The following is a 23,968-nucleotide window of genomic DNA, read 5'->3' as shown; positions in this document are numbered from 1 at the left end:
AGAACTGTCTGGCGGTAAGAGCTATTGGAATGGGCTACCTTGAAAGGTGAAGGGACGCAGGTGGCGCTGTGGATTAAACCACAGCCTAGGACTTGCTGATCAGAAGGTTGGCAGTTCGAATCCCCGCGATGGGGTGAGCTCCTGTTCGGTCCCTGCTCCTGCTAACCTAGCAGTTCGGAAGCATGAAGTGCAAGTAGATAAATAAGTACCACTCCGGCAGGAAGGTAAATGGCATTTCCGTGTGCTGCTTTGATTCGCCAGAAGCGGCTTAGTCATGCTGGCCACATGACCCAGAAGCTGTATGCCAGCTCCCTTGGCCAATAAAGCGAGATGAGCGCCGCAATCCCAGAGTCATCCGCGACTGAACCTAATGGTCAGGGATACCTTTACCTTTACCTTGAAAAGTAGTGGGCTCTCTCTCCTTCACTGGAGGTTTTTAAAGGATGTTTTAAAGATGGGTGGCCACTTTTAGCTTGTGGTTCCTGAATTGTGCTAGATGACCATTGTTATCCCATCCAACACTACACTTCTAGGATTCTAGGATAAATTTGTTGCAAATAAGCTATTAAATCCAAGAACCCCATCACGGTGGGATGTCTGGCAGCTCTGGCAAGTTGTATTATCAGATCTGGTCACCAAGTTCAGTATCAAAATACATGCCCCACCCTGGTCTGAGGCAGGACCATCTTCTATATGTGCCACTCAGAATCTAAGGCCAGCAAGAATGTCTAGCTGATTCGTTTCATTCGAAAGGAAAGCCAGGAGATAAGAGATGATAGATGATGATAGATAGATAGATAGATGATAGATAGATGATAGATAGATAGATAGATAGATAGATGATAGATAGATAGATAGATAGATAGATAGATAGATAGATAGATAGATGATAGATGATAGATAGATAGATGATAGATAGGACCCTCGTACCTACGGGACCGCCTCTCCTGGTATGTCCCATGGAGGACCTTATGGTCTTCAAACAAAAACATCTTGGAGGTCCAAGGCCACAGGGAGGTTAGGCTGGCCTCAACCCGAGCCAGGGCTTTTTCGGCTGTGGCTCCAATCTGGTGGAACGCTCTGTCACAAGAGACTAGGGCCTTGCAGGACTTGACATCTTTCCGCAGGGCCTGCAAGACCAAGCTGTTCCACCTGGCCTTTGGCCAAGGCACAGTCTGACCCCCTCCTCTGGTAATCCTCACAGAACTCTAGCCCAATGGTTGCCATTAATTTGATTCTGAATTGATTTTAGAATGAATTGATTTTAGAATGCTGTGTTACTTTTATTGTTGTTAGCCGCTCTGAGCCCGGCTTCGGCTGGGGAGGGCAGGATATAAATAAAAATTTATGATGATAGATGATAGATAGATAGATGATAGATAGATAGATGATAGATAGATAGATAGATAGATAGATAGATAGATAGATAGGATGCATCATTTTCAGATTTCCCAAAGCTTTTCAGATGTGGATTAACAACCTTCTTTCTTTGTCGCTGCTGATGGAGGCTATTCATGTCTCATTGCTGCTGCTCTGGCAAGGAAAATGTTGACCACTTCTCACAGCTACTCATGCAATTAAGCTGGGCATCTGGTTTATTAGGGCTGCTATATTAGGTTGGTGATTGAAAACCTTGCTCAGATAACATCACGTACTGCACATGCCTTGTCCCCATCCCCCCACCCGTGTTCCCGCTTACTTAATTTGTGTCCGTACAGTGCAATTGATGTAAAAAATAATAGTAATTGGCATTTTGGAGAGCCCAGAATATAAGCCAGAATATGGGTCCCTGCACCTAAGATCCAAATTTCGCTGGTGGTAACAGCAGCGGCAAAGGGAGAAATAAGGATTGGATGCATAGGAGCAATGTACAGTGGTACCTCAGGTTACAGACACTTCAGGTTACAGACGCTTCAGGTTACAGACTCCGCTAACCCAGAAATAGTACCTTGGGTTAAGAACTTTGCTTCAGGATGAGAACAGAAATCGCGTGGCGGCAGCAGGAGGCCCCATTAGCTAAAGTGGTACCTCAGGTTAAGAACTGTTTCAGGTTAAGAATGGACCTCCAGAACGAATTAAGTTCTTAACCCGAGGTACCACTGTACTTAGGTTTGGTTTGAGCAAGTGGGTGGGTGGGGGAGAGAGAGAATTCTGGGGTTAAGCCAAAGCCATCACGAAAAGAATTGATGGCTTTAGGATCCCTCCTGTAAGAGTGGCATGGCCATACGCCTCACTGCTTTCTCACATGAAGGTATAGACACAGTGACTGATTGGCTATATGGAACCTCCATATCCGGGGGCAGTTTACCTCTTTGTTGGGGAAGAGCAACAGTGGGGAAGGTCTGTTGTCTTTCATGCACTTCTTGTAGGCCCAGTGGCGTAGCGTGGGGGGTGCAGGGGGGGCCGGCCGCACCGGGCGCAACATCTGGGGGTTAGGGTTAGGGGGTGCAAATCCATGGGTTAGGGGGCGTAAATTACTTGCCTTGCCCCGGGTGCTGACAACCCACGCTACGCCACTGTGTAGGCCTTCTCAGCTGCATCAAGGAGGCTGATGGATCCTTTGGTGTAGGACTGCTCTTAAGAACAAAGAATCCAGAGACATATCTCCTTGGATTGATAGATGAAGTGATACCACGGGGGCGGGGATTTTCCTATATGCAAGTACAGCTGATAGAATAGTGATTGCTGCTAGGTTGAAGTCACAAACTATACCCACAAAGGAGGAATGGATTTATAAACTAAAGGAACATTTAACTTTGGCAAAATTAACTGCTATAATAAGAAATCAGTCGAATCAAAAATTAAAAAAGGAGTGGAAATGTTTTGATGAATATATGGCAAAATATTGCTCAAAAGAAGATACGTTAATATACCTAGATTAAAATGTGAAGTACTGGATGGAAGAAAAATTAGTAAGGAAAGATAATAAGAATATATAGATGATTTGAGACGATTGTAGAATGCAAAGATTATTGTAAATTGCGTAATGTGGAGGAAATCGTGTGGGGGCGGAGGGAAGTGGGAGGAGGGAGAAAAGAATAATATGATGGATTGAGGAAATATAAATGTAAATGTATGGGGGGATGGGGAGGAAATGGTGTTGGCTTTGGTACATCTGTATTGTAATGTAATATGTGAAAACCAATAATAATAATAATAAGACCTTAAAGGTAAAGGTGAAGGGACCCCTGACCATTAGGTCCAGTCATGACCGACTCTGGGGCTGCGGTGCTCATCTCGCTTTATTGGCCAAGGGAGCTGGCGTACAGCTTCCGGGTCATGTGGCCAGCATGACTAAGCCGCTTCTGACGAACTAGAGCAGTGCACGGAAACGCCGTTTACCTTCCCGCCAGAGCGGTACCTATTTATCTACTTGCGCTTTGACGTGCTTTCGAACTGCTAGGTTGGCAGGAGCAGGGACCGAGCAACGGGAGCTCACCCCGTTCCTGGGACTCGAACCACCGACCTTCTAACCAGCAAGTTCTAGGCTCTGTGGTTTAACCCACAGCGCCACCCGCATCCCACCCCCCAAAAGACCTTAGGTGTTGCCCTTCTTCTCTGGGGGGTGGAATCTGTTCTTCACTTCCTGTGTACCTACCTGTTTCCAACTTAAGGTGGAGCAGCATCTGTGGGAAAGTGGAGGGCAGGCCTCCTTCAACCTCCTTCAGTACGGTCCCGCCTCTCCCTCTCCCTCTCTCTCTCTGCTTTCCCAGGAAACTTCAAGCAGCCTGAACTGGCTCTTCCAAATGAAGTGCTAACAAGAGGACTCTGGCAGGAAACTCCACTGTAAACAGAAAGGCAGAGAAGCAGCCACCGGTGGCGGGAAGCCAGCCCTAGCTGCCAAGGAGCCTGCGAGATGGAGCTGTCGTCCCACCCGGCTTCCCCAAACAGCTTTCAAGGACCGGACGGGATGGAAAACCTCGGCAGCATCCTGAAGCAAAAAGCAACAGAGAAGCATCACCGAGCTGAGGTCATGATCGCAGGGGAGCAACTGAGGTATGTTCTTTGCACTTGAGCCTTCTCTCTTTCAGGCATCCCCATTCGTTTGCTTTTTCCCCCTTTTGGAAGTGGCTGGCTGTCACTTTCCAGTACTTGGTTGCAAGCCAGCCAAAGAGAGACAGATCCCAGGCTTAAGATGCCTCTGTTATTTTATTTCTTTTAAACCTTTGTGCAAATGTAAGTCACAATTGCAAAAGGAGGGTTTGTTGTTGTGTTATTTAGTCGTTTAGTCATGTCCAATTCTTCATGACCCCCTGGACCAGAGCACGCCAGGCACTCCTGTCTTCCACTGCCTCCCGCTACTCATGTTTGTAGCTTCGAGAACACTGTCCAACAATCTCGTCCTCTGTCGTCCCCTTCTCCTTGTGTCCTCCATCTTTCCCAACATCAGGGTCTTTTCCTGGGAGTCTTCTCTTCTCATGAGGTGGCCAAAGTACTGGAGCCTCAGCTTCAGGATCTGTCCTTCCAGTGAGCACTCAGGGCTGATTTCCTTCAGAATGGATAGGTCTGATCTTCTTGCAGTCCATGGGACTCTCAAGAGTCTCCTCCAGAAGCAGAATTCAAAAGCATCAATTCTTTGGCGATCAGCCTTCTTTATGGTCCAGCTCTCACTTCCATACATCACTACTGGGAAAACCATAGCTTTAACTATACGGACTTTGGTCGGCAAGGTGATTACACTGACTAAATGCGAGGTGGTCCCTGATCTATTATCATCATGGCACAGTCACCCGCCAAAGGGCAGAAGGGGCGAGCAATCTGCCTCATCTCTGAGGGTTTCCAGCAAGGGCAGGATCCTGTAGCATACTTCAGCGACAAAAAATCAAATAGAGGAACTTAGCTACTGTCTTGGTGAGCTCCTGGTCTCTCCCCTGTAATAAGAAGCACATAACCTCCGTCTCTGGTTGGAATACATGGAAATTGTTGGCAGAGATCATCATACATTTTACAGTTAAGCTAGAGTTTCCACCAGGTGGGCATCGCATGGGCAGATCCTATCTCCTTCTGCCAAACCCACAAACCTACCCAAAAGGAGGTTAGAAGGATTAGAATTGAACCTAGCCAGAGAAAAGGCCCCTTTTTCTTGCAGATTAAATTTTTTTAAAAATAATTAAGATTAAATTCCCGCACCCCAGAGAGTAGAAAATAAAGAGGGGAGCATTGTTCCCTGCAGCTGAGATTAGTCCCTGGCGATCTATGTCCCACAGCCTAGTTTTTAACATGGTCTTGGTGACTGGGAGAGCCACAGTGCCCAGGAGATCCTCTGAAAGCCTGAGTTGCCGTATCTTTGTGCAAAACAGTTGTAGCCCTGGGGAAGGGAAGGAGTCAGACAAAACTTCACTAAGTAAGGTATCTTTGTCTGCTGAAAAACAAATGCTTAGCCAGCATAAAAGAAAGACAGGCACTGGCCTATCTATTTTAAATGTATTCTGAATGTTCTTATGTGATGCCAATAAAGGTTAAAGTAAAGGTAAAGGGACCCCTGACCATTAGGTCCAGTCGTGGCCAACTCTGGGGTTGCGGCGCTCATCTCGCTTTATTGGCCGAGGGAGCCGGCTTCCGGGTCATGCGGCCAGCATGACTAAGCCGCTTCTGGCGAACCAGAGCAGTGCACGGAAACACCGTTTACCTTCCCGCCGGAGTGGTACCTATTTATCTACTTGCACTTTGACATGCTTTTGAACTGCTAGGTTGGCAGAAGCTGGGACAGAGCAACGGGAGCTCACCCCATCGTGGGGATTTGAACCGCCGACCTTCTGATCGACAAGTCCTAGGCTCTTTGGTTTAACTCACAGCGGCAACTTGACTTAATTTATTATCATCATAGAATTGTAAGAATTGTATGGCACCCAAGGGTCATCTAGGCCACCTACCTGCAATGCCGGAATCACAGCTAAAGAGTCCCTGAGAGGTGGCCGTCCAGCCTTTGCTTAAAAACCTCCATCGAAACAGAGACCACCACCTTCTGAAGGAGACCATGCTGCTATCAAGCAGCTCTTGCCGTCAGAAAGTGCTTCCTAATGTTTTGTCGGAATCTTGTAGCTTAAAGCCACTGGTTCAAGTCCTATCCTCCATCAACCTGGTAAGGTAGCCCATCTAGGAGGAGGAAAACTCTGGTCCTGAACCTCTGCTACCTTGTGAGATATCTTTGACAGAGGCATGGGATACGGAGCAAACTCTAAACCAATCCTGAGCGTAGTCCCTAAGATGTTTGGATGGTGCCTTGTATGCTTCCTTCCGGCGACTCCTGCAGCCAAGCTGGTGCCAAACGTCTTGCTCTGCTTTCCTTTGGACCACACCAGCTAGGCCTAGAGGAGGGTCTTGTCATCTGGGTAGCCCAGGACCTCTGTACACCCTGCCCAGGCTTGCACACTATGGAAGGTCGCTTTGGTGCTGCTAACACAGCAGTTTGACTTCACCCCTGGAGGCACACTCCATTGCCTCTCGAGACAAGACAGATACAACAGCAACAGCAACAAACTTGACGATGGAGATGTTGACCCGCTGTGCGGCAACTGTGAAAAATATGAATTGCATGCTAGGGATCATTAGGAAAGGAGCTGAAAATAAAGACTTCCGTTAGAGTAACATTTGATGCAGCTGCACTTCGCAGCATCACCATGGAAAGGGTATTATAGAAAGGGAACAGGCTCGGAAAAGAGGCACAAAACTGATTAAGGGGATTGAGAAGAAAGGTGGCAAAATTTGGGGATATTTAGAAAAAAGGTGAGCAAGGGGAAGGGTTTAAGATTATGCATCATGTGGAAAAGAAGTTTTTCCTAATAATACTTTTACAGGCACTATCTGCAGGTTTATAAATACAACGCTGGTCAAACCATCACAAGAAGTGTTGAAATTTTGGGAGCTTGGATAGTTCCTATGGAATGGTCTTGGTCAGGGGTAGGCAACCTGTGGCTCCGGAGCCGCATGTGGCTCTTTTACACCTTTGCCGCGGCTCCGGGGCGGATACTAGCGAGGGGAGGAGGTGCATTGTGCGCCCCGACACTCCCCACTGTGGCGGGCGCTGTACTGGCTGTGATGTCACATGGGGGCGGTGCGTGCATTAGTCAAGCACCATCCCGACGTCACCTTCCCACCCACCCGCCTGCTACATTGTAAGGGGCATGTACGCTGGTCACTGCATTGAAAGGGGGCATGTACGCTGGTCACTGTTTCAAAGGGGAGTGAAGAACACACACACACAAAAAGGTAACTTGTTAATTTAACGTTTATTTCTATGAGGAGGAGTAATTCTGAGGGGTCAAACAAAGAAATAATTTAAAAAAGTGACAAAAAAGTTATTTTTATAATGACGAGTTTTGCGGCTCCCGGTTTTTTTTTCTTCGGAAATGGGTCCAAGTGGCTCTTTTTGTCTTAAAGGTTGCAGACCCCTGGTCTTGGTGGTGGGGTGGACATGTTTATTCTTATTTATTTATGATTATTACTTTGTCAAAATAAAATACAAAAATATAAAAATACATATAATGCTATTCTCATGAGGGCTAGAAGCCTGGTAATTTATTTCAATGTAGGGTTGCCATATTTCAAAAAGTAAAAACCAGGACACCCTGAAAGTTGTTGAGCTCCCCCCCCCCCAAAAAAAAACACCCCACGATTTTTTGATTCAATTTTCTAAGATCCAGAACAAAGCACCACCTTTTGGAAATTCCCTCTGGACGTCAACGACACCTTTGAAATCCCAGTGATGTCCGGGAAAATCCAGATGTATGGTAGCCCTACTTCAGTGCCAGAATTATTTTGCAAAGGCCTCTTTTGAGCAGGCCCCCGATGGACGTCAACCCTTGCCAAGTCAAAAACGTTCCGCGAACCAGGTCTGTCAAACAGAAATCATGGCTGGAATTCCAGAAGCTGTCGAGTGTGAAGAATGCTTGTGGGTTTTCTGAACCATAGAGGGCATTTCAGGACGGCGACTCCACTGCCTGAGGACGGTGTTTGTAGGTGCAGGCAAGGTGAACACAGGCCGTGATGACTGCCTTCTGCTGTAGAACGGAGGAGGATTGTCCTGGTCTATAATTTTGTGGCAGGTGGCGGGAGGGAGTGTGCTGGGTTGGGGTCAAAAGCAGCCCATGTAAAACTCATCTTTACCAGGTTTGGCTCAAGCCAGCTGTTGGCAGGGAAAGGATTTGGAAAGATCGCATTCCATGTGCTTTTATTGGGAAGCAAATATAGCAGTAGACTCTCTTCTGGTGAATAATGATATTTACTGTTTACAGAGCCACTGGAAACCTAAGTGCTGCACACAAAACAAAATCCTGCAGACTGCTTTCAGCTTGACGTTCTTTCTTTTTAAGTAGTTACGAAGGAAGATTTTGTAGGAACGAGGAAAGGAAATGAAAGAAGGGTACAGTCATACCTCAGGTTACAGACGCTTCAGGTTGCGTTTTTTTGGGTTACAGAACTGCTGGAACCTGGAAATACTGGAACGGGTTACTTCCAAGTTTCGGCAGTTACGCACGCACAAAAGCGCTAAATTGTGCTTTATAATAATAAATAATAATAATTTATTATTTGTACCCCACCCATCTGGCTGGGTTTCCCCAGTCACTCTGGGCGGCTTCCAACAAAGATGAAAAATACACTAAAATGTCACATATTAAAAACTTCCCTGAGCAGGGCTGCCTTCAGATGTCTTCTGAATGTCAGGTAGTTGTTTATCGCTTTGACATCTGATGGGAGGGCGTTCCACAGGGCAGGCGCCACTACCGAGAAGGCCCTCTGCCTGGTTCCCTGTAACTTGGCCTTTCGCAGTGAGGGAACCGCCAGAAGACCCTCGGAGCTGGACCTCAGTGTCCGGGCAGAACGATGGGGGTGGAGACGCCCCTTCAGATATACTGGACCGAGGCCGTTTAGGGCTTTAAAGGTCAGCACCAACACTTTGAATTGTGCTCGGAAACGTACTGGGAGCCAATGTAGGTCTTTCAAGACCGGTGTTATATGGTCTTTGCGCATGCACAAAAGCGCCGAATCGCAACCCACGCATGTGCAGACACGACGCTGCGGGTTGCGAACGTGCCTCCCGCACGGATCACGTTCGCAACCCGAGCATCCACTGTATTTGTAATTTTGGGCCCCACCAGACCTACTATTTTATTACATACTCATGCTGATTTGTGCTGTTGATGCTGTCCGGGCAGTCAAATGCAAGGCCGCTTTCAACACTTCATATAAATTGTTGTTGTTGTTTTTATACATCTTTAGGGACCAGTTGAAAACGTTCCTCTTCAACCAGCTCTTTGACTGATTAACATTCTATGTCCTTTTAAATGTGGGGTTTTTTTGGGGGGGGTATTGTTTTTGCTCTTTTATTATTACGTATTTTTAATTTGCATTTTTATGCTGTGTTCTGCTCTGAGATCTTCAGCTGAAGGGTGGTATATAGATTTAATAAATAATAACAGTAATTTTGCAGACTGCTTTGAGGTTTTTCTACAGTCAAGCGGTGTATAGATTTTATGCTATATATATATATATATATATATATATATATATATATATATATACACTGCAGTTCTTATCTGAGCTTTGCTTGGGAAAAACTTTCCAGCATCTCTAGTCTACGCAACCAGGGAGCCTCCAGTTGGCATGGGTTTCCCAAGTCCTGAATGTGCAGACAAAATACATGTGCATATTGCTTTCACTTGGGCTTTTGTTTTATTTATTTAAATAAACCTGCAGTTTCATGAAAATACGCCAAGGCACTGCACAACACAAAGATGCAATACCACAATAAAGCTAATAAAAATGGAAATGAAACTGGTTGGTAGAAACTTCACAACCCAAAGACAATAAAGATATTGTATCGTATTGTATCGTATCGTATCGACCTATTGCAGATATGAATATTGCACAGCTTGAAGCAACTGGACGCATAAAAGCTGATTCCTTTTGGGGGGAAAATTGTCCAGACCCATAAATTTTATTCAAAGTTTTGCTAACCAGAACTACTTCAAAGCAGATACAAAAATAATCAATGATACATTTGAATTATTGTATAAAGCATATGCATATTCAAGCATAGGTTCTTCTTTTTAAATATATAATTACCATCACAGCAAAACTCAGTCTCTCCCATAGCTTGCATAAGCCTGCATCCAGCCTAAGGCCTTGTACTCCTAGAGAGGCATCATTATCACATTTTTCTCTGACCTTCTGGGAACAAAAAAACCAAGGCAACTCCCTTTCAAAATGGAGATTTTCAGTTGAATACCTTAATCACATGATTAAGGTTAAACACTCATATGAGGGCTAGCAGAGAACACCAACAGTTAATTATCAACTTTGGCTGGGCCGTGACATCAGATTTCTGTTGTGGCAGGGGTATGTGTGATTATAGCATCATGGAATTGTAGTGTTGGAAGGGAGCCTGAGGGTCATCTAGTCCAACCCCTTGCAATCTTGCCAGAATCTTTTGCCCAACGACCCTGAGATTAAAAGTCTCAGGCTCTACTGACAGAGAAGCCACTCAGATCAGCCTCTCTGATGTTGGAGAGGGATAACTGATATATGGTTTAGTAATCAATCCCTCTTCCCAGGGAACTCTGGGAATTTTGGCTCTGTGATGGGAATCATGGGATCTGACTCCTAGGGACTTGCAATATAATATTCAAGGGGGCTGGGCCTTCGAAAGTTGTTGGACATTGTCATTCAGATAGTGTGTGTGCGTCCCACCATGTGATCAGTGATGTGGGGAGGAGCTTTCCTGTTGCCCCCAATAAAATCTCAGCACCCTTAACAAACTACACCTCCCAGGATTCTTCTTGGGAAGCCATGACTATTTAAAGTGGTGGTGGTGGTTGCTTAGTCGTTTAGTCATGTCCAACTCTTCATGCCCCCTGGACCAGAGCACGCCAGGCACTTTTGTCCTCCACTGCCTCCCGCAGCTTGGTCAAACTCATGCTGGTAGCCTCGAGAACACTGTCCAACCATCTCATCTTCTATTCTCTGTGGTCCCCTTCTCCTTGTGCCCTCTATCTTTCCCAACATCAGGGTCTTTTCCAGGGAGTCTTCTTTTCTCATGAGGTGACCAAAGTATTGGAGCCTCAGCTTCAGGATCTGTTCTTCCAGTGAGCACTCAGGGCTGATTTCCTTCTGAATGGATAGGTTTGATCTTCTTGCTGTCCATGGGACTCTCAAGAGTCTCCTCCAGCACCATAATTCAAAAGCATCAGCCTTCTTTGTGGTCCAGCTCTCACTTCCATACATCACTACCGGGAAAGCCATAGCTTTATGACACGATACGATAATCTTTATTGTCATTGTCCCGTACAGAACAACGAAATTGAAAAAATCTACATAAGACATTCAAAAACGATATGGACCTTTGTCGGCAAGGTGATGTCTCTACTTTTTAAGACGCTGTCTAGGTTTGTCATCGCTTTTCTCCCAAGAAGTGGTATGATACTGCTTTAAATATGTAGTGCAGATGGGGCCTATGTGCAAATGTGCAAGTATGTGTGCGCACACAGACAGTGAACTGTGAACATGAAATGGAGTGAAGGCCCAGAAAATTGTCAGGAATAACTTGTCCTCAAACTTTGCTCTGAGAGCACAGCGGTGTTTTGCTGGGTGCACAGTCTTCCTTTGTTTAAACAAAAACAATATTTGAACGAGTACTACGGGCTGTTTTTCTGGTATCAGATATCTTGTGATATTTGTTTAATGCACTGAGACTTTGCCTGTGAATAAGATTGTCAAGGGTAGTTCTGTTCTCCTAGTGACCTTGACAACGTTACGCCATTGCTTACGCTATTTTAATCTAGGTTCCGGGGTTTTGAGAGGCTCTGCAAGACGTATCTAATAGATTCCACTTCTGTGCCCCCTTTCCCATGGTCATGGCTTCATAAACACATGCAGAGAGAGAGGTAAATTTGGCTCTGATGTGTTTAGAGGTGCTTTTGAAGCTGAGGGTTTGCGTCAAGCCTGGAAAACTTACTGGATTGCAGCAGGGCAAAGAAGGCGTTGGCAACTGGCAGATGGATTCAATAAAGCAAAAGGAGCAACGTGTAAAAAGAAAAGAAAAACCCCTCCAAAATCCACAGCTAGGCAGTGGAGAACTACTCAAAATGTCACATAAGTGTGGCAAGTTTTCAAAAACTCATCAGGGAAAATGAAGAGTTTAAGGCTGTCAGCAGCGCCCTTGAGCCAGTGCCACTAACTGGACTCATCCACTTCAGCCCCGACTGGGCTAGGCGAGCTGGGTAGCACTTCCAGAGACCACCTTCTGCACAGGAACAGGTCAAAGTGCTGTGGACTCACAGCTTAGAGTTGTGAGCACCGGATTCACTTCCACAAGTAGACAGTTGTTGCACAGCAGAGGACAGCAGAGTCCAGCAGAGTATATAAACAACTCGGAGAGCAGCTCTGTAGAATATCTTCTTTATTCTATCTACAACTATTATACAACTATATACAGAGCTAAAAAAGCTTAAGCATAAATGAATGCTAAACCGCACTGAGTGTCTGCAGCTGCTCTTAGCAGCAACCTTATCTATACACACGATCTCTAACACTCAGTCTCTCTCTCCGACACACTGACTGACTGACCGACTCACTCACTGACCGACTCTTTGATGTGGTGCTGGAGCAGAATAAGTAGAGAGCAGAACACGCCTCCTCCTCTCTGCAGAATCAGCAGACTCCTCAGGAGATTCTTGGATATGGGAGGGGTGAAATCTCCTCAAAGGCTTGGGACAAATCTGGGTTACAAGAAGGATTTGATTTGATTTTGAGATGGGGAGCAATAGAACTGTATAGTTGGAAGGGACCCTGAGGGTCATCTAGTCCAACCCTCTGCAACGCAGGACTCTCAACTAAAGCATCCATAACAGAGTGCCATCCAACCCGTATTTGGATACAACCTGTATTTGTGGCTTAGGTCCCTCGCATTTACGGGACCGCCTCTCCTGGTATGTCCCGCAGAGGACCTTAAGGTCCATGAATAATCATAGTTTAGAGGTCCCGGGCCATAAGGAAGTCAGATTATCCTCCACCGGGGTCAGGGCCTTCTCAGTGATGGCTCCCACCTGGTGGAATGCTCTGTCCCATGAGACCAGGGCCCTGCAGGATTGAACTTCCTTCCGCAGGGCCTGTAAGACAGAGCTATTCCGCCTGGCCTTCAATTTGAACTTAGCCTGATCTTTTATTCCCCTTCCTTCCCTCCCCCTCCCCATTTTATGAAGATTGCCCACTCTGGGATCCCACAGCTAATTCTCCCCTGGTCTCCTCACTGGCCCAAATAGGACTAATTTAGCCAGCTAGCCCTGGTGATCATCTAATGTTTATTGGCTGGATTTCCCCCCTAAGTTGATTTTTGAATTCTGAATTTATTGTTATTCACATTTTATACTGTATTTTATGCTGTTTTTTGTTGCATCAATTAAGTGATGTTTATTGTTAGCTGCCCTGAGCACGGTTTTCTGAACCGGGAAGGGCGGGGTATAAATAAAAAATTATTATCATTATTATTATTTAAAAACCTCCCATGAAGGCGATTCTGCCATCTTCCGCTGTAGCCTATTCCACTGCCAAATGGTTCTTCTTCCTAATGTTTAGTTGGGATCTCTTTCCTTGTAATTTGTAACAGGTTGGCCTCTGTAAGGAGCATGAGCTTTCAGTTCCATCCCCAGAGCTTTGGAAAAGCCTTCCATGGGGAGATGTGTGACCCCTTTCTCATCCTTGGAAGGGAGAGTCAAAACCTATTGTTCTTCTATAGTTCAGTCTTCTGAGCTGCTCTGAGGTTCTGCTTGGCTTACGGCTATTTCTTTAAACCGCCCTATAACTGTGAGCGTTTGATTTCCTTGCAATGTCTTCCTCCTGTTGCCTTTCTCCATCAGTCTGAGAACATTTACTAGTAAAGCAATCTGCCAGTGTTCTAAACAAACTCAGTAAATAAACGGCAGTAAGAGCTGGGTAGGCCTTGAGCAAGTGGAGCAAGTCAGGAAGGAACGTTTAGTGCAGTGATCAATGTCAAGAAAAGTGTTAGGAGGAGGGGAACGGCCTTTGGAAACTGCCAAAATAGTTTTTTCAGCACAGTTGACCTTGATATGAAGCCTCCGTCAACACTAGTGATTGCCAGAACTAATTGAGTCCCGGAGAGGGCATCATAACAAAGACCAGTCAGACGTGTTTCCACCAGGGTTAACACAGCAGCAGCAAAAGGACATTGCCGCTCAGATTTCAAGTGCAGAAACATCATATTCCAACTTCCACCGTAGAATCCTGGCATTGGAGAGTTGGAAGGGGTCCTGAGGGTCATCTAGTCCAACCCCCTGCAATGAAGGAATCACAGCTAATGAATCCAAGACAGGTCGCCATCTGTCGGGGACTGTGCTGAGGAGGGCTGTACCGAGGAGGAATGGTGGGAGCCTCCTCCTGAATCTTCCCAGGAGCAGGACAGTATAGATTTGGAACGGTGGTTTGCAGAGGGACATGGTTCAGAAGGCAGAAGCTGGGAAATACTGGATGGAGAAGAAGCACTGGGGGAGAGAGAGTTAAGACTCACTGTCTCTGGAAAGCATTCATCTGCTCAGCCCAAGGTCAAGAAGAGCAGATAAGGTGGCAGCAAAGAAAGCACAGTGGTTACGAGATTAGGTTGCAAGATGCGGTAGAGACGTGGGTGACTAGGGAGGAAGTGGGTGGAACCCTTAATTGGGAGCACCTTCATTCCTAGGAAATGGATTTTTTGTTCTCTCGCTGTGATCATTAAAGTTCTAACTGCTAAGAAGACTCCTTTCTCTTTGTTCTGCTCATCTACTGCCAAAGGGAAGAGGAAGTTGATTCCCTGAAGCCTGACACCATCCCACCTCTGTTTAAAAACTCTCCAGTGGGTTAAAAACCCACCACCTTCTGAAGCAGTCCAGTCCACCATCAAACAGCTCCTACCATCAGAAAGTTCTTCCTAATGTTTAGTCAGAATCACCTTTCTTGCGATTGGGATCCATTTGGTTCCTACCCTCTGGCTCAGCATACAACAAGCCTACTCCCTCTTCCATGTGATAGCCCTTAAGATATCTGAAGGTGGCTATCACACATCTGTCTTCTCCAGGCAAAACCCAGTTCCCTCAACTGTTCTTCATAAGGCTTGGTTTCCAGCTCTTTGATCACCTAGGTTGCCCTCGTCTGCACATGTTCCAGCTTGTCAATATCCTTAAATTGTGATGCCCCAAACTGGGCACAGTATTCAAGGTGTTGTCTGACCAAGGCAGAATACAGTGGCATTATTACTTCCCTTCATATGGACACTATACTTCTGTTGATGCAGCCTAGAATAGCATTGGCTTTTGTTTGCTGTTGCATCACACTGTTGACTCACGTTAAGTTTGTGGTCTACTAAGACTCCTAGATCCTTTTCATATGTCCTGCTGTCAAGCCAGGTGTCCCCATCTTATATTTGCACATCTGATTATTCCTGACTAAGCAAAGAAGCTTACATTTCTCCATATCCAGCTCTTGACCTGTTTTCTGTTTCCCTTCCAGGCTTCGACTCCACGATGGCAAGCTTATTAAGGACAGGCGCTACCACCTTCGCACCTACCCCAATTGCTTTGTGGCCAAGGAGCTCACCGATTGGTTGATTGACCACAAAGAAGCACCAGACCGAGAAACAGGCATCCGGCTGATGCAGAAGCTCATGGACCATTATATTATCCATCACGGTTTGTGCACTTCTCAGTTCTGATTCCACTTGAGGACTCTCTTCTCAAGTGCATGTGCGCACTCCCCTGTGGCTGTTCAATTTGGTGCCTTGAAACAGCTGCCTTGTGGAAATGAATTCATATTCCTGGCCCAAGTTAACTCTTTAAACAAACTTTAAGTCCATTTGGGAACCTGCCATCGAAAGGATCTCTAGAACCAATAATCTGTGATCCAAAAGCCTCTTTGGTCCAAACAATTCGAAAGCCACTGTTTAAGTGGAAGAACGATGGCTTTCTAATTGTTTGGACCAAAGACGTTTGGCCTTTGGATCACAGATTATTGCTTCAAGAGAGCCTTTCTTTCGCTGATTCTGTTTTGCTGGCTTCCAGCACACACATTTTGGAGGAGGATTCAAGAACATCTCTCTGCAATTATCTTCCTCCAATAAGTTGATGATGGCCTCCACAGCTCTCCCACTTCCTCTCATGGGGAAGTATCTAGCTGACTTCATACTTGGAGCATACCCATTGAAAGTGGTGGAGTCAAGTTAGTCATCGTGACTGATTTCAGTGGATCTACTTGGACTATGAGCTAGATATGCCCATCATCACAATGACTCTGTGTAGAATGGTTGGTTGAGTGCTAGTACACACTTATCCATGGTAACTCAGCGAACTCCACGAGTAGGGATTTGAGACTAGGTCTCCCCTACTGGCCCTAAGTACAGCAATCTCTTCTTCTTCTTCTCACGTAGCCAAGTAAGATTGTCTTCCATAAACACGGTCTTAACAGTGAGTCTGTAAGTGACTGTGGAGGCCAAGTCTGGATCCACACGTCCTTCCACAGTGGGGACATAGGTTCTGAGTGGGAGTTGATCACAGTGTGGATTTGCCAAGTGTGGCTTCCTCTTAGCATGTTCCTCCCTTGCATCCTGAGTTCGAGCGTCTTCAAAACCCATGACACCTTTAGTAAAGGCTGTTCTCCAATTGGAGCGCTCGCAGGCCAGTGTGTCCCAGTTGTTAGTGTTTATACTACAAAAGCAATCTAAACACGCTGCCACATGGATTCTCCTAACAGATGCATTGTCACAAAGCTTAGCACATTGACTAGTGACTAGTCCCTGATAAGCAAAGTGCAGTAGAAGGTTACAGAGGAACGCTGGAGCATGCATTAGCTTGGGTTCCAGAGTATTCATAGCTTTAAATTCAAGGGCTGCTATGTACAATACAATTTTCAGCAGAAAGAGTAATCTAACCTTCAGCTCCTAAGGGCCCCATCTTAATTGCTTTGCTCATTTTTGCTATGTATAAAAGAGGGAGACAGATGCAGCAGCAGTATAAGCTGATGATCTACTACTGCATACTGTAGCAAGCTGGCAGGAATGCCAGCTTGGTCCCACAGCCATGGGTGCCACGCAGCATGCATGGCCCTGGCCCTAGGTGCAAACTCCCTGGGTGCCCGAGCACCCACAAATTTCCCCATGAAGGGGCCGGGCACCCACAAATTTCTGTGCCAGGGCCATGCACACTGCAGGGCACCACGGCCCCTGGCACCCACAGTTGCAGAGCCAAGTTGGCACCAAAATTTGTGGATGCCTGGCTCCTCCATAGGAAAATTTGTGGGTGCATGGGCACGGGGGCCCCAGGGAGTTGGCACCTATGCAAACTGGTGTCTTCTAGCAGTTAAGGGAGTGAGCGATGCACCAAGGATGGAATGCGGGGCATGAATACACGAAGGCTTTTTCATTTTCATGGTAGAACTTTGCCCAAGAGCGGCTCGGCATTCTTGACAGAAGGGGTGTGGCTTGGGTTCTCCAGCAAAGTCCACCCTGATGAAGCCTGCCATTGAGAAGAGGGTGGTGTTCACATGAGGCATTGTGGGGACTCTGCCGCTGGATGAATGTTCCCCTTTCAGGTTTATCTGGCAAAGCCCCCTCTGGGCATCATTCCTCTGGCACGGCTACACAAGGCTCGAGTCTGTGTCTGTCTCACTTGCAGCCTGGAGTTGTCAGCAGTCAAAATATACCGAGGCTGCCGGTGTGATTTTTGCAGAAAGTCTGAGACGGGCCTTGGTACAAGTTTTGACTTGCACAGAGAACCTTGGATGGGGAGGTGGGGGGGGCAGGGAAAGGAGAACTTCATGCCAAACTGGGATGCCGGGTTGGGAAATTTCCATGTTTACGTGGCATATGTGTGTCCACCTGAAAATCCATCCTGCAAAGATTGAGCGCAACATTGATGGACCCTCAAAAAAACACACAAATAAATTGAGCATGGGGGGGAAACAGTGCACGTGCTTCAGCATAAAAAAGGTAAAGGGACCCCTGACCATTAGGTCCTGCCAGAGTGGTACCTATTTATCTACTTGCACTTTGACGTGCTTTCGAACTGCTAGGTTGGCAGGAACAGGGACCGAGCAATGGGAGCTCACCCCGTCATGGGGATTCGAACTACCCACTTTCTGATCGGCAAGTCCTAGGCTCTGTGGTTTAACCCACAGCGCCACCTGCATCCCTGTGCTTCAGCATACCCTCCAACATTTCTCCAATGAAAACAGGGACATCCTATTCCATCACCATCATAATTTTATTATTTATACCCCACCCATCGGACTGGGTTGCCCCAGCCACTCTGGGTGGCTTCCAACATAAATGAAAACATAATAAAACATTAAAAAGCTTCCATACACAGGGCTACCTTCAGATGTCTTCTAAAGGTTGTGTTGTTACTTATCTCCTTGGTTCAGGATTTCGCTTAACTCCATTTCTTCCAACATTTCTCCAGTGTAAATAGGGATATCTTAAGGAAAAGCAGAGCCTCATTATACCTAAATCCGGCCCTGCCTAGGACTATCTCGCAGCTCCGACTTAGCAAAGGTCTTCTTAATTTACTTGGTGGGGAGTTGAGGTGTTGCAAAAAGCTTTGATTTGATCAAACTAGCCAGGTTCTGCAAGCTAGTGAGCTGGGCCTGACTTCAATGCGAAAGACTTATAGTGGCAAGTATGCTTGACACAGGCCTCACATTTCAAAGCATCTTTGCTTGCTTGTGGATCAGAATGTGTGCACTGTCTCGAAGCACCACACATATGAGCTGATTGCTGGTGCTAGCTAGAGATGTGCAAAATTTTCCTTTCTGTGGATTACCATATTTTTTGCTCTATAAGACTCCCTTTTTCCCTCCTAAAAAGTAAGGGGAAATGTTGTGTGCGTCCTATGGAGCGAATGCAGGCTGCACAGCTATCCCAGAAGCCAGAACAGCAAGAGTGATTGCTGCTTTCACTGCGCAGGGATCCCTCTTGCTGTTCTGGCTTCTGAGATTCAGAATTTCCCCCCCCCCCTTGTTTTCCTCCTCCAAAAACTAGGTGCGTCTTGTGGTCTGGTGCATCTTATAGAGCAAAAAATCCGGTAACTTGCATGTTGGGCAACGGATGCAGTTGCTTGAATTCCAGTAGGGTCAAAGGGAGCCTGGTCCACTTCCCTTTCACGATTGCCCCCTTAGCTACTGTTTTTATAGCGGCGCTACAAAGAGACCATGGTGTGTTTCAATCTGGGGGAGTGGGGTGGAGAGTTGGGGCGTGTGGGTTGGTGCTTAGCTCCTGCACCCCAAAATTCAAGGACTGAATAGAGAGGCAGATACGATGTTTTCTGCAATGCGGATCCCAATCGTAGCTGCGTATCACATGCCTATTTATTTATAGAACAGGATTCATTGCCCATCACATTTCCAATTCAAAAGCATCAAAATTGCTGTGAGCATTATGATGCAGGTCTGAATCTGAATAAACATGGTCTGCGCAATTGGCTTAATTGCACATCTGGCCACTGTCTATTTGGGAACCCTGTCAGCAACAGGAAAATGTGTGGGTTTCGTAATCAGAATGGAAAATCACAGAAATCCGTGGGTTCTCTAATTGACGCTAGTTTGAAGATGTTGTGCCCTCATTTGGGTCAATAGTAAGATAAGAGCTTTTGATATGGGAGACTCTATCAACCAAAGGAGTAACATTTTGACTCTGCCTGAATTATTACATAGCAAGGCAAACATTCTGCTCATTGCCATCTGCTGCCTGGGGGAAAGACTTTCATACCTTGAATTAAATTAAACTTTGCTGTGGTGCTATAATGCAGTTGCAATTAGTTCTGGGTTAATTATTAACATTCAAATCTGAATCCCCTCCCTGCAAGCTGCTATTAATTTTTCACAGCCTGCGGGCAGTTTCAAAAGAATCCCAAGACTTTTAATTAAATAAAAGAACGTTGTCAAGAAACATAACCTTTTGGCCTGCTTATCGGTGACGTCATCACACCATGATAATCCCCTGCAAAATGTGCAATGGTAGGCTGTCGTTTTTTGCTGTGTTTGACTATCCTTTGCTTAGCTCACAAGGGCTTTTCTTGAGTTGTGTCATTTTGATTGGCCAGGCAGAGTCATTTTCTTTTGAGCCTGCCTGTAAGTAAGGGTCAGTAATCACCTTAATGGAATGTGCTTGATCTTAATCATTGTTTCCCGGTAGAAATGTGGACCACACATCATCTATTCCCACTCCTTGCAAGAGAATTAATCTAAATACTCAATTTGATTACAGGTGTAACAGCACACAATTCTGTGTACACTAAAGTTTTGTGATAGGTGCATTCAGTAAAACGATCACTTTCATAATTACCGTATTTTTTGCTCTATAAGACTCACTTTTCCCTCCTAAAAAGTAAGGGGAAATGTGTGTGCATCTTATGGAGCGAATGCAGGCTGCACAGCTATCCCAGAAGCCAGAACAGCAAGAGGGATCGCTGCTTTCACTGCATAGCGATTCCTCTTGCTGTTCTGGCTTCTGGGATTCAGAATATTTTTTCCCTTGTTTTCCTCCTCCAAAAACTAGGTGCGTCTTATGGTCTGGTGCGTCTTATACAGCGAAAAATACGGTATTTGCATTGTGGTCCATAGTGTTTGATATTTTATACCGTGGTGTGGAAATACTTTTATGAAGAAATAGAACCAAACGTTATCTAAATTGCATGGAACCGTAACTATTTTAGGGCACAAATTTATGGCTCCTGTGAGGCTGTACAATTGGGCCCTGCCTCGGCTTAAAGACCTCCAGCGATGGAGAGCTCATCGTCTCCCACAGCTGTCTGTTCCAACATCAAGCAGCTCTTGCCATTCAAAACTTTATCCTGTCATTCCACCAAGAAATCTCCTTTCTAGCAGTTTGCATGCAGTGGTTCTAGTCCTGCCTTCTGGAGAGAGCAACTCTGCTACATCTTCTCTGTGATAGTGCTTGCCAGGTCCCCTATTAGCCTTCTCTTCTTCTCCTGGCTAAGCAGCCTCAGCTTTTTGAAACATTTCTTTTTTCTCTTTTTTTTAAAGTTACAAAACCTTTATTTATTTCCTCCCCCCCCCCAACTTATTATAAATTTTATTGGTATTGTTAAGTTGTGGGTGAACATATCAGACGACACAGTGATTCTTCAAACAGCTCTTGTTTATTCACAGGCCGGAACAGAACTGAACTGAAGGGTTCAGCCAGCCTGCTTATATAGAGCTCCACTACAACGCAACAGTAACCACTTTCTGTAACTATCCAATCACTGAATGTCACTTTCAATCCCTGATTTGCATATGTGGACCTGAGTGAAAACTATCTACAGTATCCACCTGCTGGCCCAGGGTGAGAACTTCAGTACATAACAAGTATTTTCCACACAACAACAACACGAAAAATATCGAAAAGTAACAAAACACAAAAACCAACATTCAAAAACACAAAAAACACAAAAAAACCAACATTCAAAAACACAAAAACACAAAAAATCCATATCTTACAAGTTAATAATGTAAACACTAAAAAGAAAAACAAACATTGACTACCACCAATCCCACAGAACCTCCTTTATCTCTCATTGTGTCTTCCTGTTTTCCTTATCATCTCTATCCTAGCATGTAGATATAAATCCCTCCTTCTTACCCTTTCACTTCACAAGGTTATTCTTTTTGAAACATTTCATCTTCCAATATCTCAAGGGCTGTCACGTGGAAGAAGCAGCAAGCATCTTTTCTCCTGCTCTGGAGGATAGGACTCAAACGAATACATTCAAGTTACAAGAAAGGAGATTCCAGCTCAACATAAGGAAGAGTTTTCTGACAGAGCGGTTTGACAATGGAATGGACTTCACTGGGACTCTCCTACATTGGAGGTTTTAAAGCAGAGGTTGGGTGGCCATTTGTCATGGCTGCTTTAGCTGATATTCCTGCATTGCAGGGGGCTGGGCTAGATGAAGTTTGGGGTACCTTCCAACTCCACAATTCTATGATTCTAGGACTTGATTTCTGAAACCCCTCACTATTCTGGGCAGCATCCTCTGGACACGCTGCAGTTGGTCCATACCTGTAAAATGTGGTTTCTCCAGAGGACCAATGACTTGACCACCTTGGCTGATAGGACACTGGGCATCTCTCTTTATTGGGTCCAGTTCTGCGGGGCTCCCTTCCTCTAGGATGACACCAAACTGCAGATGACACCAAACTGGGAGGGGTGGCTAACACCCCAGAGGACAGGATCACACTTCAAAACGACCTTGACAGATTAGAGAACTGGGCAAAAACAAACAAGATGAATTTTAACAGGGAGAAATGTAAAGTATTGCACTTGGGCAAAAAATACAAGAGGCACAAATACAAGATGGGTGACACCTGGCTTGAGAGCAGTACATGTGAAAAGGATCTAGGAGTCATGAGCCAACAGTGTGACGCGGCAGCTAAAAAGTAGGAGTATAGCATCTAGATCAAGGGAAGTAATAGTGCCACTGTATTCTGCTCTGGTCAGACCTCACCTGGAGTACTGTGTCCAGTTCTGGGCACCACAGTTCAAGAAGGACACTGACAAACTGGAACGTGTCCAGAGGAGGGCAACCAAAATGGTCAAAGGCCTGGAAACGATGCCTTAGGAGGAACGGCTAAGGGAGCTGGGCATGTTTAGCCTGGAGAAGAGGAGGTTAAGGGGTGATATGATAGCCATGTTCAAATATATAAAAGGATGTCACATAGAGGAGGGAGAAAGGTTGTTTTCTGCTGCTCCAGAGAAGCGGACACGGAGCAATAGATCCAAACTACAAGAAAGAAGATTCCACCTAAACATTAGGAAGAACTTCCTGACAGTAAGAGCTGTTTGACAGTGGAATTTGCTGCCAAGGAGTGTGGTGGAGTCTCCTTCTTTGGAGGTCTTTAAGCAGAGGCTTGACAACCATATGTCAGGAGTGCTCTGATGGTGTTTCCTGCTTGGCAGGGGGTTGGACTCGATGGCCCTTGTGGTCTCTTCCAACTCTATGATTCTATGATTCTAGGAGTCGGCTTTTGCAATATTCAATATGATCTGGCCTTTCAACACAGTAAGTGGCGATATTTGGCTACAGATAGTTGGTGGCAAACCTGATTTTGCAAAGAAGCGAAGGGAAGAAATGTTTCATAGTAACCTTGAGGTCCCCCCCCCCCCATCTGTGTTATGCTAGCCTTCATAGGCTTGGACAGAAAACATAAATTACATGTCAGAGGTTGCTGATCTTTGCCTTGAACTCCTTTCAGTGTGCGATGAGCATTTCGACTACAAGGACGCCAAGCTGCTGTATCGCTTCCGCAAGGACGACGGGACCTTTCCTCTCAACAAAGACGTGAAGGTGTTCATGAGGGGCCAGAGCCTCTATGAGACGTACGTGGAGTCCCTTTGTCCAGGGTCACGGGGCATAAGGCTTTTTGGCAGTACAGTGGTACCTCGGGTTACATACGCTTCAGGTTACAGACTCTGCTAACCCAGAAATAGTGCTTCAGGTTAAGAACGTTGCTTCAGGATGAGAACAGAAATTGTGCTCCAGCGGCGCAGCGGGAGCAGGAGGCCCCATTAGCTAAAGTGGTGCTTCAGGTTAAGAACCGTTTCAAGTTAAGTACGGACCTCCGGAACGAATTAAGTACTTAACCCGAGGTACCACTGCACAGTCTCTTATCTTCCTTTGCTGTTCATGCTCTCAAGGGTGCCCCCACTGATTCTCTGCCTGCCACTTGTTTGGAGTTTTCATATTGGTACAAAAGTCAGGTCATAGCTGTCAACGTTTCCCCTTTTTTAAGGGAAATTGCCTTATTCTGAATAGGATTCCTCACAAGAAAAGGGAAAAGTTGACAGCTATGAGTCAGGTGCCTGCCCCTCTCTCTGCGAGTGGTGGTACTGTGGGATCTCAGGCCCCCACACAGGGTCTGTGCTCCTTTGCAGAACTGAAATTGCGGCAGAGACTGTTATGGCTTTAAGAAATATGGTTTATTTAAGCCAGAT

The 23,968-nt window shown here is 45.8% G+C and overlaps 1 protein-coding gene across 2 annotated transcripts in view; it reads left to right on the top strand.

The window, feature by feature from the left end:
• Window positions 1–3,642: 3,642 nt before the first annotated feature.
• LOC310680624 (DEP domain-containing mTOR-interacting protein-like) overlaps window positions 3,643–23,968 on the top strand; it is a 42,282-nt gene continuing 21,956 nt past the window's right edge. The window contains exons 1-3 of one of the 2 annotated variants that reach the window (XM_083447536.1): window positions 3,643–3,996; window positions 15,496–15,674; window positions 23,230–23,353. In XM_083447536.1, coding sequence (XP_083303662.1) covers window positions 3,857–3,996; window positions 15,496–15,674; window positions 23,230–23,353 — 443 coding nt within the window. In that variant the 5' untranslated portion in view covers window positions 3,643–3,856. The remainder of the gene's footprint in view (window positions 3,997–15,495; window positions 15,675–23,229; window positions 23,354–23,968) is intronic. The other variant, XM_083447535.1, reaches the window with a different exon arrangement.

The sequence above is a fragment of the Podarcis tiliguerta genome (genome assembly GCF_965153285.1).
Source record: "Podarcis tiliguerta genome assembly, chromosome: 6".
Lineage (NCBI taxonomy): Eukaryota > Metazoa > Chordata > Lepidosauria > Squamata > Lacertidae > Podarcis > Podarcis tiliguerta.
The sequence above is the reverse complement of the archived record's forward strand: the minus strand, read 5'-3'. Positions and strand labels throughout refer to the sequence as shown.